General features: G+C 29.5%; 1 protein-coding gene across 1 annotated transcript in view; it reads left to right on the top strand.

Moving 5' to 3' along the window:
- LOC107456058 (uncharacterized) overlaps positions 1-12,143 on the top strand; it is a 78,135-nt gene extending 65,992 nt beyond the window's left edge. Inside the window, exons 2-3 of the mRNA XM_016073818.3 lie at positions 1,367-4,782; positions 10,566-12,143. Of these exons, the coding sequence (XP_015929304.1) occupies positions 2,258-4,782; positions 10,566-11,967 (3,927 nt within the window). The 5' untranslated portion in view covers positions 1,367-2,257 and the 3' untranslated portion in view covers positions 11,968-12,143. The remainder of the gene's footprint in view (positions 1-1,366; positions 4,783-10,565) is intronic.
- Positions 12,144-15,428: the final 3,285 nt, after the last annotated feature.

The following is a 15,428-nucleotide window of genomic DNA, read 5'->3' as shown; positions in this document are numbered from 1 at the left end:
GGAACACAAAATTTTAGTGACGGAAAAGTCTCTTCTAACAGGGCATTAGATTCAGAAGAGCGAAGAAATCACACAAAGACAGGGCATTCCTTTAAATTCAGGACACTGTCAAAGACAGATAAATACGCCTGACTTAGCAGCTCTCTGAATAACTTAAATACTTCCTCCTTTTCGCATTACCTTCGATTTCTAGCCTTATCTAGCTTCGGCTCGTTTTCTGTGGAACTTACATTTAAATTCACCTTATGGTATAAATTTTCTTATGCGTTATTAAATCGCAAAGGATTTTTCGGCTGAATATTCAGCAGTCGCATATTTCCTTCAAAAATTTCTAGCAACTTTATTCTCAGGGGAGATTTGTTAAGATTTTTGTAGATTAGGTGAGTTATTACTTGTAAGAGATAAACTTTGCGATCATACTTTCGATGAGAAATATATTAAACTTAGCCATCATATTTTCACCTGGTGCTGACTAATATTGTGTGGATTTTATAATTTATATGGAACCTGAAGATTGAGGAGAACCACATGGAGGAAAATATTCTGGTAAAATTACCACACTGTATGGTAATAACGTTTCTGGTAAAAAAAGAAAAAAAACTCAGTTTGATCAATAAAACCAGTATACGGTATTTAAACCATATTTATTTCGGTAATTTTTTCGTTCATATGGCAACGGTATACCAGGATTTCTGGTATTCAAAATTATAGATCGTACTGACACACATTTAGGTAAACTAGTAATAAAAAGTAAATGTAACCGACAAAATGGTTTTTATGTAATGCTCTAAATTATCATAATAAAATCACCAAATTTCCCCACGTATTCCGAATTTCATTGTATATTATTAAACCATATTGTATTGTTAATTTTACCTAAGTCATTAGCAAAGCAATACAGTAAAAATTACCGAGCTTTTTTGTGCTCCCATACAGCCAGAAGCGTGATAAATTTTGCCATATTCTGATAGTTATGGACATACTTTTTCTCAGTGCATGATCTTCGTACCGGATCATTCAAGTTTTGCACAACTACCAACTTATTGTAGTAGGATGTATTGTTAACTAAAACGTTGATTCACTTAATTTTTCACAAGAATCAAAATTTCAGAATTAAATTTTAAATATTATTTCTAAAATTTTGCTTATAGATTATTCTATAGCAATAAATTAATAGTATATNCTGTGTGTGTCTGTGTGCGTGTCTTAGTGTGTGTCTGTGTGGTGTCTGTGTGTGTGTGTGTGTGCGGGCGTGCGTGCGTGCGTGCTTGTAATATACTGTTTGAAACATTATATGGAAAACATATAATATAATGACGTATTATAACGTATTAACTTTCTGAATTAGCTCTTTCTTCTTTTACAGATATGGATGGCATGTCAAGACTCAAATCTGTGTAACAAGCTTCAAAACTTTCAGAACGAAACGTAAAGAGAAAGAAAGTTGCAAAAACACTGACTTATATATATATTTTTTTTTTTTTTTTGCTTGAATTCTCCTCAGAAAATTATTTATTAAATCTAAACATAAAAATAAGTATGGAAAAGAAATCCTGCCAAAAAAGCTTATCTCTCATCTATTTTTATTGAGTTGGGGATGTTTTAATTATTTAAAGATTGAAAAAAAGTTTTTTTTTAATGTTGAAAAATTTATAAACAATCTAATGTAATTGAAAAAGTCATTAAGAATAATTTAATAAAAGCAGTAAGCACTATTTGATACTACAAATCGGGGTGTAGTATAAAATAGTTAACCAAATATGTGGCACTTAATATGAAAGATGCAAATATAGCTCAAAAGATATTTTATTAGAATATTCGAAGTAATGACAACTATTTAATCTCTTAGGGTGGATTGTCTTAAAGAAAGCTATGCGATAACAAAGCTAGGCGTTTTACTTTAATTGATAGCGTGGGAATAAGATTTCCTTAAGAAAATAAAAAATTTACTTATTTTAAATGTTGTTGGATCTCATAAATTGCCACTAATATTATCCCACAATTCCACAAAGTTGAAGATTTTTAATTTAAATCACATTCTTTGCGATTTCTGAATCGAAGCAAATCTATCCAATGAAGAAACTGTTTTCTTTAAAAAGAGTCTTTCTAGACTCTGACAAGATTCTAAAACTACTGAACGGAATTTGAATAAACTGCTTTTCCTGGGGAGCACAGAGAAAAGAATGCTGCTTAGGCGGTTTAATTGATTCCTTAAGTACTTTTACGTGAACGACAATGAAAGCGTAATTTCTATAGAATGTTGCTCTCCGCTTTGCTATTGATTGCGTGGGTGGTTGAGACCACTTCTACAGAGCTTCACCAACAAATTCCTACCAAAGATTTACCATTGCTTAATGCAAAAAATATTTCCTCTAGAAATCCTTTAATTTTTTCAAGCCTCCAGGAATCAATGATCATGGCACCTAATCGATCCAGATATTTCTCGACGGTGACTGGTTTCCGGAAAACGTCAAAAAATATACGGTCACCAGCAAATCCCGGAACCAATAATGGGAATCCTAAAGTCCTTTTCGTAGGAGGGATCATAAATCCTCCTTCAGGTTTCCGGTCTTATCTCGATGGAGAAGACATTTCTAACACTACAAATATGAATAACCCTTCTCAAAATAATGGGAGCCAAGGGAATGTGATAGCACATCTGGCATACTCCAGAGATTTTGAAGATCAGCATATGAAGCAGGCGGAAAAAGAGGGTAGAAAGAGCAAACTTCGGAATGATGATGAAGATTATCATTATGGCACATCCCTTCGAGAAAAAGTAAATGCCTTCTCCTTGAATGATAGCTCGTCCCATTTGCTCAACACCGAAACACGTGAATTACAAATGTACCATAAAACATCAGAGAGAAATGCCACAGAAACTAAAACCGTCCAGCTTTTGGAATCAGTGGCATATTTTAACATTTCTGTTGAAGAAGAAAAATCATCACCGAATAAGAGTTTCAATTCAAAAGTAACCGCAAATGTCCATGTCAGAAACAGCAGCGATATCCAAAATAAATTTCTTAATTTAAATTTTAACGGTGAGAATAAACAAGCCAAAAAAGATGTGCATAGTTTGGAACGTAAAAATAAGTTCGAAAAAAATTCTATGCCAGGAAATGGAAAAATAAATGAGACTACAAAGTATGTAGATGATGTTGCCTCTGATAATATAAAACACAGCACTGCTTTCACAAAGAGTTTCGAATCGCATGGAAGCACATACACACCTGCTTACGAAAACAACTTATTAGTTACTGCAAATAATGATTTCAGGGAAAATGCTTCCATTATTTCTAATATGCAACAAGATGGTGCTTTTGAATCTGTTACTAAGATAACGGAACAACCTTCTAGTGAAGGACATTATAGTAATAACAAATTTCATAACGAATGGAATGAAATTCATAAAAGTGACATTTTCTTGAAAAATAATCCGCCAACATCATTATTTTCTTCTTCCATCACAACTCCAGATTCCCATATGAATGATCCACCTTTCCGAGGTCCAAATGTACCGTTGGATAGCGATATTTTTGTTAGAGAAAAGGACAAAAAAATAGATTTCCGGAACTCAGTTAAAGAAACTCCATATTTTCCTACTTCAAGTATAGAAAAAGGGTGGAATGATATAGACTCTCTTGGAAGAATTACTTGGGATTATCAATGTTATATTACTGGATCCATGTTTTCTGTCATCGCTCTCTATTTATTCATTAGTTTATTGCGAGTAAAGACATTCATCCCTTTATTAAGAACATGTTATTATGTAACAATCAATTCTATAATATTTTTGACGTGTATTTTAAGAGCATTTTACCTTTTCTATGATCCTTATGGTTTTTTCCATAAACTTCCAGTTGTAGTATCTCAAGTTCTTCTTAAAATAACAGTACCTTGTTTAACATCAGCTTTCTGTTTCTTAGTTCTATCATTACTGAGCTTCACAAAAACTCAATTATTTTCGCCAAATTTACAAACACCATCTGTGTTAGCTGTAGTTGTTGTTTTCGTTATATCTCTTTCAATAACATTAGAAACTGCAATTCACGTGTTTCAAATATCTAATATATTTCTGTTATTGTGTTATTCGATTGCCATATCTTTTGGTGGATTCTCATCGATATCTTATTTCTTCGTATTCAATCGATTACATCACAGAGCTTTAAGAAAACAGGGTGAAATGATTCGTGTGACATTTACTAAAATGCATATTGATGGTGCTCGGTTACCTAAAAAGTTACCTAGACCAACTTTAGGTCTCGCTGTGAAACTCGTTTTGATGGTTGCTATTTTTCAAATTATTTTGTGTAGTCTGGTACCATACACTGTACTCTTTCTCCAAGGGTTATTGCCAAAAGTAACAACTCCTACCCCATGGTTGTGGTGGAGCTACCAACTATCTTGCAGAATACTTGAACTAATGATATGTGCCACTATTTCTTTTATTGCAACTCAGCCACTAAAGCATTTCGAAGTTGACAACAATGCCTTCCACAATATTCTTATGTGCTTTCCTTGTAATTCTTTTGGGAATTGTTCTCAAAGTGCAGAAATAATAGACTTTGAAGCTCATTCAGACAACTATGCTAATCCTCAGGGTATTAGAAATCCAAGACTTAATTTGATTAGAAATACACGAAGACTTCAAACAAACTCTCTTCCAACTTTTCGAACTCCTCTAACAGCAGTTGATAGCAGTATGCCAATGCGAACTTTACCATGTAGTGGAAGGCATACCAATCATTCTAGTGCTTTATCTTTGCTTTCATATTATAGGTAAGAACTTTATATCCGTATATAGTATATTTTAGTTAAAATGTTCTTATCAGTTTACTTAGGTATGAAATTAACAGAAAAATCGTGAATTTTCTTTGGCAAAGCAAAAAAGTAAATTTAGAAAATCAGTTCTGAAAATAGTCATTTATTATATAACTAGTAAACTTTAAAAATTAATTTTTCCAAAATGAAACAAGAAAAAGTGGTGGCGCTACAGCTTTTTTTTTTTTTTTTGATGATTCATGTCTGACGTAACAGCACGCGTAAAGTTTGAGTTAAGATAGAATATCTATATAAATTGCTACAAGAGTACGTGGCATAATTTTTGGCAAGAATATCACGTTTTTTTATTTAGATTTTAAAAGAAAATTATTCATGACAAAAAAATATGCAATAAAATAAAAACTTCTTCGTACTTCCATAAATTTTGTAATTTTAAATATCTTAAACTAAAGAAAATTGGTTAAGATTTGTTTCAGCTGAAGTTATAACAAAAACAATTGTTTTTTGGGCACATGTCGTCGACCGTGACATGCATGCGAAATTGAAAATTCGAGTACTTTTCTTTGCTCCTGCTATATTATTTTCAAAAATTAAGAAACCTTTTAAGCAAAAAGAGGAAGGGGAGAAACATCCCAGTTTGAGTTTCCCATTTTTAAGGATACCACTATATTGTACTGCGTAACTTATTTTCATGCTTTACTTAGACATTTCTTTTTGAACGCGGTAACCCATTTATCCAAAACTTAATTACCCTAAATTTAAGTAAAGTTGGGATCTTATATTATAGTCTTCTTTTAAAAAGTTTATATTCGAAGTCACGTTAAACTTTTTCCTTAGCTTTTCTAACCGTAAAAATGTAACACACTAATAATACGTTACTAAACATTAGTAATACACATATGTGGTTTACTTTATTGCAATATTTAAAGATAATGTATTCATCAATTACTCTGATTAACATTTTTTTCCATTGCAGGAGATTTTCTAACATGTCTGAGATCCTTTCATATCTCTGGTTTCAAATCTGTTATTGGTTTCATATCCAAGCTACAGTTTTTTAATGACATTCTTAGTCTATTGTATAACGTTGTTTTTCATAACGTTATATATAAAAAAGGCTTGCATAAATTTTGCAACAAACTTCTAGGAAAATTAGGGCACATGATTGGGATTAAAAATGAGCAGGAACCTATGCCCGTAAATGCCTCTTCAAACGCAATTAAAGGAAAACAAACACAATCTTATCTATTTTGCATAAGTACTTCATTTCAAGATAAATAAATTTTTTATTCGAGTAAATAATTCATTTTTATTTCTTAATCTTAAATTCAGAGATATTTTTTAGATTATCGACAATAAAATACTTATTTAACTTAATTGTGAACAGCAATAATGCAAAACTTAAAACTGAAGCGGTTTTCAATATAGTTTTCAAAATACTAAAAATTCTCAGTTTTTTATTATTTCTCTTTCTTCATGGTTTAGACATAGATTCTCGCTTTAAACATCATAAATTGATATTATATGAAAAGAAAAATTTAATATTTCAAATGTTGCAAAGAATTTCAAATAATAATTTATCTGATAAATCAGATTCAATATTTGATTTCCTAAAGGGAAAATAACAAGTATTTTTCTTCCCTTCTGCTTCGACTGGTGAAGTTTGATGCTTTCATATCGACTGAAAAAAATGATCTTGCTTTACAATATTGAGCAATGAGGAGTTTTAAATCTTTTCCTCTGCATAGAAAGTGCACATCAATTTTCTTTTGACACTTTTTTATAAAACTTTAATCGAAAGTTTAAGATTATTTTATCGTATCATACATGTCGAATGAAAAGTCTTAAATGTAACCTTCTTCTTTATTTTTCGATTTAAAATATACATAAATTGGTCAATAAATGCAATATGACATGAAAGCTTAGAATTTTTTTTAAAACATGCTTTATTGCAAACTTGAAATTAAATTTTTATTTAACTTCAATATATTTCAAAAATGATATCATTAAAATTTTTATTTAGTATTTAAGCAGCATTAATTTATTGAACAGGTTAAGAAATTGATTTCTTGTTAAGACATTTTTTCATAAAAAGAATATTATTCTTAGTTGTATTTTAATTTATACATTCTATTATTTTTTTCTGAAGCGAAGTGATAATTGAATTTGGTTTTCATAATCTCAGTATTCCATCAGCGTAAATTTCCTTCAGTGTCATTTAATAAGCTTAAATTTAATCACAACTCTCTAATAGTAAGAAACTATTCTAAATTTATTAATAAGCGTTAATTAATTCTTGACAATCTACAGTTTCTTTTTGAAAAATAGCGGCACGACGCCTTTGTAAAAGAGAAGGAAAAAAAGGCTTTTTAAGTAATTTTTCTTCTAAAGTAGAATAATCATGTATCATTATTTATTCTAGTTGAATGTCTTAAAAATACTTTGTAATTATTTCTAATAAAACAGTTAAGATTTTTGCCTAAAAAGAAAAAAACCTTTTGAATGCTTCACAATTTTACAATTTTAATAATATGAATGAAACTGTTTTACTTTTGCTGTATTAAATATTTTCAAATTACATCAGTTTATGTTAAGTCTTATCTCATTTAAAATTTTAAGGAATGCGATTAATATAATTATTCTTGTATTTCTTCTAAGAGTTACTCTCAATGTATCATTCCAAATAGTTAATACTAATAAGTTTACAGATTTCCCAATTAAAAATTAAACAAATAATAAATATTATGATTCTAAATTTAATTTACGTAAATTAGCTATTGATTAATGGAAGTTAACTCAACATTTGAAATTCGATAATAGAAGTTTAATTAGCATTTAAATGTTTAAAAGCTGAAATATTAGCGGATTAGTTCTATGCATGAATTTATCTATTTCTCACTGATAATGCATATTTATAGTATAATACATATATTTGTATTCTAGTATTTTCTGAATGGAACATTTAAACCCATAATATATGAATTTTAAAGGATTAGTGACTGTAAAAAAAATCGTTCAATTTTGTTTCAGAACTTTTGCACTGAATGAAAATCCCACAGAACCATTTAAAAGGAACAAATATAAAGTTCTAGTCTAAAATTTATTTTTTAAAAAAAGTTAGTTTTAAAGGATTCTACTTCATTCAGGGATAAATATTGTATATATTTGCCTTAAATTCTTGTCACAAGGCTAATGAATTTACAGCCATTTTGTGGTTTTTTTAATAAAATAAAGCTTTAAAAATAATTTGTGTTCCTTTTAACATTTATTTGAATTAAACAAAAACGTATTTTAGAGTAACTGAAACATTTTCATTTCATATATTTATAATATAAACATGGTTGAATGCAACATATATATACTAATAATATCGTTCTTTTTAAACTGAAGAAATAACATTATTTAGAAATAACTTAATAATAACTTGAAGTTTTGAAAATTTCCTGACAACATTCCCTCAATTTACTGTCGAGAATATTAACCAAACAGATAAAAGCAAGTTTTTGATTAAAATTTTGATTTTGCATAAGAAGGATTTCGTACTAGATTTTCTATTTGTCTCTATTTGTTCTTGTTACAACTGATACATATGTTATACAACTGAAACCACTTTTTGCTTATTTGAAAGGAATTATTTTGCTTTTTTTAAGACACAATTTTTTTTCTATTTGTTGTAATGTGCAGAATAGTATCTTTCATCATAATACTGGCACTTTTTCATTTAAAATAAATTAGAATTGTACACATACGTCAAAATGTAAAGAATTCTAGAAATAGAGAAGTAACATTTTTAAATAAAAAAAAACATCTAACTGAAAATAAATATGCAAGTATAGAGGAAGCAGAAAATTTAATCCATTCTGGCATCTATTTAAAAGGCGTACTAAAAGACTGTAAAACAGAAAATGCTTTGGAGCATTTTTTATAGTAAACCTCTAAATTTCATGTATCTTTACAAATAAAAGAATTTCGTATCTTTTGACTTGGATAGGTGTTTTTTCTAATCATTATATTTTTTAAATAAAATGTTAAAAAACTTGAAAAATCAATATTTAATGAAATGCTGCTTAGAGCAAAATTCTCCTTAAAATCTGTTAATTTTGAATAATTATGAAACTTCTAATCGACGCTCTGCTGTGCATAAGGAAAAATACGAAATTGAGGAAGAATAGAGATGTTTTTAAAGAAGCAATTTCTAGATTTGTTACAACATAAGAAACAAAAAATAAAAAGTTTTATCTAATTAAAAAACTTGTGTCGCTCTAGATAACTATAAGTTGCTTTAAATTGTGGTTAAACTAGTTCAAGTAGCGATGTTGAATAGATGTGAATGACCAAAATTGGTTGTTAAATAAGAATCGTTTTGTCCGAAATATATACTAGTTCCAGTTAAGTGTCACTTCCCGGTATGCCCTGCATCAATGCTTTTAAGGTCCAGTATGCATTTAACTCTTAGGAGATATTAAAATATTGAATATAATATTATTGAATTAATCGGACATATTTGTGACAAAGTCTCTTCATTTCGGTCATTCATATTTAAGATTGGTTTGAGACCAAAGAAAGGAGGATTATCAAGAATCAGTTCCAAGTGTGGGCATATAAATGCAGACAGTTATATGTATTGCTCAAATGCATTTTATCTCCTCTTACAATTTAAAATATGATATTTACACTATTATACAGTACACTATTATACATATTGTAAACTCAATAAATTGAACCATATCACCTTGCAAGTTAAATCTTCTCCATTTCAATAGTTCATCTTACATAGGTTTTTGAATACCATTAGAGCAAATTGTCATAATATTAGAGCTTAAATTACTGATAATATGATTCAATATTGAACTGATTTTTGTGAAAGTCGTGAGAACAAATAATAACGCTTTTTGAAATTGTCTAACGGACTTACCTTTGAAAACCATTAATCATATTCTAAAATATCAATCTTCTGCTGTAGTTGTTGCCGTCGGCCATTAAAGCAGAGGGGTGCTATTGTTCTTGTTTTTGAGTGGCGCCATCTGTAGCCAACAATTCGACTTTTGCCTCAACCGTTTATAGGGCGAACCCATTCATACGTCCATTCATTCAACCACTGATCGCAATTTTGACCTGAACCAGAGAACAATCAGTCTTTAATTCAGCACCCTCAGAGGTATAATTTTTGGGGAACGTGGAGGACTTTGTGATCCGACTGATTTACCGTGCGCCAATCACGAAGAGTCTTCAACCGGCTGGATTCCAGCTCCCGTTCTCACGAATGTGAGGCATGCACCCTGCCAACCAGGCTATCCCGAGCCGCGATGACTCAGGGGATAGAGCACTCGCCTTCCAATGCAGTGAACCGGGTTCGAGTACCAGTCGATACAAGTTCTGCATCCGGCTTGCACCGACCTCAGTGCTGACGTGAAATATCCTCAGTGGTAGACAGATCATGGGTTACAGTCCCCTTGCCGCCAGACTAACCGTGGCAGGCTCTCGTGGTCTTCCTCTCCACGTAACGCAAATGCGGATTAGCTCCATCAAAAAGTCCTCCACGACGGCAAATTTCTCCCAATACTTGATCCAAGAGTACTCCTGTCTTCCGTATTGGGTTCAAAATTACAAGACTACGGAGTTGAACATTAGTAGTCTTAAACCCATAAAATGTGGTTGGCTGTTCAACGACGGTTATAAAATAACATCAAAAACCAGGCTATCCTGGCCCATCAATCTTCGATTAAGTTTAAATTATATGTTTGTCGTCTATATGTATATTAATAGCATTTTATTTTTAGGTCCAAACGAGCCTTAAATATGTCCAAAACTGAAGATCTTGACGATTTGGAGCGCACTCTATGCAGTCAAAGCGTTTCCTCGTCAGATGGAAGAAGTTTATTTCGCCCTACTTCCATGCTGTATAAAGACAATGGTTTCATTCGTTTTAGAAGAGAAACTGATCCACAACAACCAATGGAAATGAGTGATGACGACGATCATATCCAGGAAGATATTGATACTAGCGTAGAAGATGCTGATTCCACAAAGGCAAACGTTGGATCGAGTTTTCATTCTTTATTAGAAAGTGACATCGTACAAAATACTTTGTCTCCTTTCTTTCAAATCGATTATAAAAGAAGATTTCGTAAAATGAGTCGAATTTCTATTGAAACCACAGATTATAGCGCAGATATTTCTTCTGATCAGTTGAGTAATATCGTTAATCTACGAAATGGACTATCTACTAGTGCTCTCGATTTTCATACCAAAAAATATGGAAGTACATGTAGCTCAGAAAGTGCAGCTAATAGTTTTGACGTAACATTTTTCCTGAACAGTAATTCATCTCCTCAAACTTCACCAATTAGTACCGCTTTGAATATAATATCCGCATATCGAAGTGAAACGGAAGATGATAAGACGTCTAGTGTTGAAGGGCATGAGGAAATGCTTCGTAGCGTTTCTCCTATTCTTAAACAAGCTTCGTTTGGAAGATTGTCTTTGAATTTGAATTTGCATGCTTCTACACATACAAACCATTCTAATGGACACGTTAATGTTGCTTGTGGAACAGAAGATATTACACCTGATTCAGCAGTATATCTAGATCTTCCCCGAGAAAGTCCCAAACTTTCACCCAATATCTTTGAAACTCATTTTCCTTTACAACCCCAAAATTCTCCAGAAGACACTTTCATGAAGTCGACGGATGATTTATTTCCATTGACTGGTTCACCATACTGTTCCCCAACAAGTCAATCATTGGGTGAAATACGAACGAGCAGTTCATATGTCATTCCTCAATTTAGGAAAAACTCTCGAGGACTTCTTTGCAAGCTTAGAGGATCGACGTTTTCCCTTAATACAGCTATATACGGTTATGAACCTTTAGAGCATGAAGAACCCAAAAAAGGTTTTCTGTATCGCAAAAACAGTAAAACACTTGAGAGATCTTCAAGTGATAGGAGGCCACTTTCTGATTGTCATTTGGATACAAAGCTTTCAGCAACATCTTTAGCAAGGAATAGATTATCCTCTTTTGGTTCTGATCATTTAGGGGATAGTGGTCTTTTAGGAGATTGTGGAGTTGCTTTAGTGGATGTTGCTTCTCAAACTGATGAAAATGTAGAATCGCATTACATCCATAAAAGTTACTCTCTTGTCACGAATGCTACACAATGTCCCCAACTACAATCATAAGATTTATCATAGTTTCAGTGATAGTAAATTTAAAACGTTGAGAGGATTTTGAAATATAATGTACAGATAATGAGATGTATCATCTGAATGTGGTTTATTACAATTTGCAACGTAGAGACTGTTTTTATGAAAATTATTAAGTGGCTTTTTTAAAAATTTACATATATATATATATATATATAGTAGACATGAGGTTTCGCCGTGTTGCCCAGGCTGGTCTCCNTATATATGTATACATATATATATATACATATATATATATATATATATATATATATACATATATATATAATTCTATGATAATAAAGACCTTGAAATTTAAAAAGTTAATATATATTTCATGTTTTTTATTGGTTTACTAAATACAACCCGCAAAGCAAATAAAATTTGTGAAAAATTCTTTGTACAAAAGTCTTTTTTTTCAAAATATCAACATATTATAGCATATGAATGATTAAACTTCATGAAAGAACTCTTATACATACTAATTTTATGTTTTAAATGTTATTTTTCATTTCATTTTATTCTAAAGAAAAAATTAAATTTGATTCTAATTAAATTTTATTAAAAAAGTAAATTGATAGACTCAGCTTTTAACGTTTACGTCAGTCATGAAAATTATTAATTCGAAAGCATTACACACTTTTTAATTCTATCTATAATAAAAAGAATATCGGTATTATGAAACAAAATTGTTTTTAGTTAAGAACTTCACCTCTGAATTTACTATTGTAATAAGTAAATTTAATGGTAACTTTAAATCGAATTAGAATAAGCGTATAAATTATGTCACAAAATATTTAACATCCAAGTTTCAAAAATCGCGTTTTATTTTACTTAAAATTTTAAAATTCATATGGAACTTCTGATTAAAATTATCGAAATTATTCTATTTTATAAAATGTTTGTTCTCAGTTAACCACAAAATTATTATTATTAAACTAGACTGAAATATGAAATATGTGTATCTGATATTGATAAATTGGACAAATGATTAAAATCACAAATATTTGTAAAACTGTTAACTATTTTAAATCAAACAATTTTTCTTTGCATGCTCTAACAATTGCAAATGTAGCATATTAAACTCAATGTAATTAACTGATATCATAAATGTTACTTATAATACTTTGCACTTTATTAATTTTGTGAAATGTTATAAGTTGATACATATTTTGACATATTTCTAAAAGATTCTAAGACATGCATTTTATTTCTTTTTAAGCATGAATTTTCTTTATGTAAAAAAAATAATAATTTTATAACAAAGTTGTTTTTTTTCAAATTCTTATTTTTTTAATTTATTTAACAATTAATAAAATTCATACAATGTGTAATGTAAATCAAGCAAGAATTTTTTTTTTATTTATATGTCACAATTATGTAAAATAAAATATTCTAATTTATTTTTGCCATATTTATTTTTGAAATGTGCAAAATTTTTAGATTCTATAAATATATCAATATCCTTATTTACTATAAAAATTCTATATATTGTCTTAAAACAGGGCCCTCACAGTTTTAAAAATCACTGGCGGTAATTTTTTCATTTGAACTACTGAAAATAATCTATTTTCCAATCTAGATTTGTAAAATTACTCCAAAATTTTCACTTCTATGCACATTTAATTAGGTATTCCTGATATTTGATTGATATATATATGTACTATAATGATTTGCTATACTTTATTCTTTTCACCGATTTCTAACTTTTTATGTATTTTTTTAAGTCTGTGAGAACCCTGTTAAAATGTGTAATATTTTTTATTTCTTACACCAGTTTGTAACATGTGAATTTTAAACATCACTTATCAGTTTTTCTATTATTTTAAAAATGTAAATACAATTGTTAGTAGTCTTAGACAATCATTAATGAAATTTAAAAATTAAAATTTAATATTGTACTGAACGTAATGTTTCCTGGTCAAAAATAATACAATTTTATTTTCATAAAATTGTATTCTTGATTCTAAAATATATATCTTTCTTTATCTTCTAAAGGTATTGATAAATAAAGTAAAATTAAATTTATACACTGTTTTGAGTATCCTTACATTAGCTAAAATTTTAATATATTTTTGTGCATCAGCTTTAATTGGTAATCATAAATGAATTATAAATTAATACAATTTTAAATGAATATAAATGAGTGAAAATATTATAAATCCAAGCTTAGTAATATCAAATATTGCATATCAATAACGACACTACTGCATAATATAATCATTTATTTGACAAATTATCGAAAAATAAATCAACGATTTACGGATCAGGTATAACAAATTATATCGAACATTTTCAGTTTCACATTTCTAATTACTGCCTATTTTGCTATTATTTTTCCTTATTAATTCCATATTTATCCCTATTATTTTCCCCTTATTAGTAATATTATTGTTATTTTTCGCAAGCATTTCTTTTCGTTAGATTTTGTAAATAACAGGCATTATCATGGGATATATTTAAACGTTTTTTTACTGTGGAAAAAATATTTGTTAAACTTTTTCAAAAGCTATTTTGATTTTGGAGCTCTTTTAAAAAGTTGTCAATATCAAACAAATAACAACTTATTTAATGCAAATCAGATAAAGATTATATCATTTGAAAATAAGAACTCTTGTATTAGAAAATTACGAAAATCATATAGAGTTATATTTATAATTTTTAAACTACAGATCAAAAATATTTACTTTTAGTGAAATAGGTTTTAACAAAAATACTTATATTCTATTTTATTTTTTTTAAACAAATTTTCTTTAAAATAAGTAAATATTACAAGTAAGTAAATCTCACAATCAGCAAATTAACACTTTTTTGAGCATTAAAAAGATGCAGAACTTAAACCAATAGAATAGGCTATTTTTAATAAAATTTATTTCTGCTTTCACTAAGCTGACATCCATTTTGTCATAAATGGAACACAAAATAACCTTCTTCAAAAGAATTAGTAGGTAATAACACACAAAGCTTTTAAATTACCATTTTCGGGGAAACAAAATTTCATTCAACCTTTCCATTCTTCAAAACATAATGGGAAAAAAAGCTGAGTGTCATTTAAATACACATCGCTTCGGAAATGCATACTGTATTATGATATATTGATCATACAATCACTGATGTCTAACGAACCCCTTGTTATTAAACAAAAACCAGAAACTACTAAAAAGATATAATAAGAAAAGGAAGTAAAAAAAGAAAATCAGTTGAATCTTGATGTCTGCTTCATTTGAAGAACAAGCTGCTCAATTTCAGCTGATGAAATAGACTTTTGGATAACCTGCTTCACTTTAACCTGGAACCTGATGAATTTTTTATTCGGAAAAAAGGGGATTATCAAGGTTTGCGTCTTCCCAACTGGAAATCAAAGTAGCTTAGCGAAGTAGAATTGAATTAGCTAAAAAAATAGAATGTTTCGTTTTTCTCTTAGCTAGTCTTAAGTGAAAAAGCGGGAAATATTGCTT

Source organism: Parasteatoda tepidariorum, chromosome X1, assembly GCF_043381705.1.
Source record: "Parasteatoda tepidariorum isolate YZ-2023 chromosome X1, CAS_Ptep_4.0, whole genome shotgun sequence".
Classification (NCBI taxonomy): Eukaryota; Metazoa; Arthropoda; class Arachnida; order Araneae; family Theridiidae; genus Parasteatoda; species Parasteatoda tepidariorum.
This window is presented reverse-complemented; position numbering and strand designations above follow the sequence as displayed.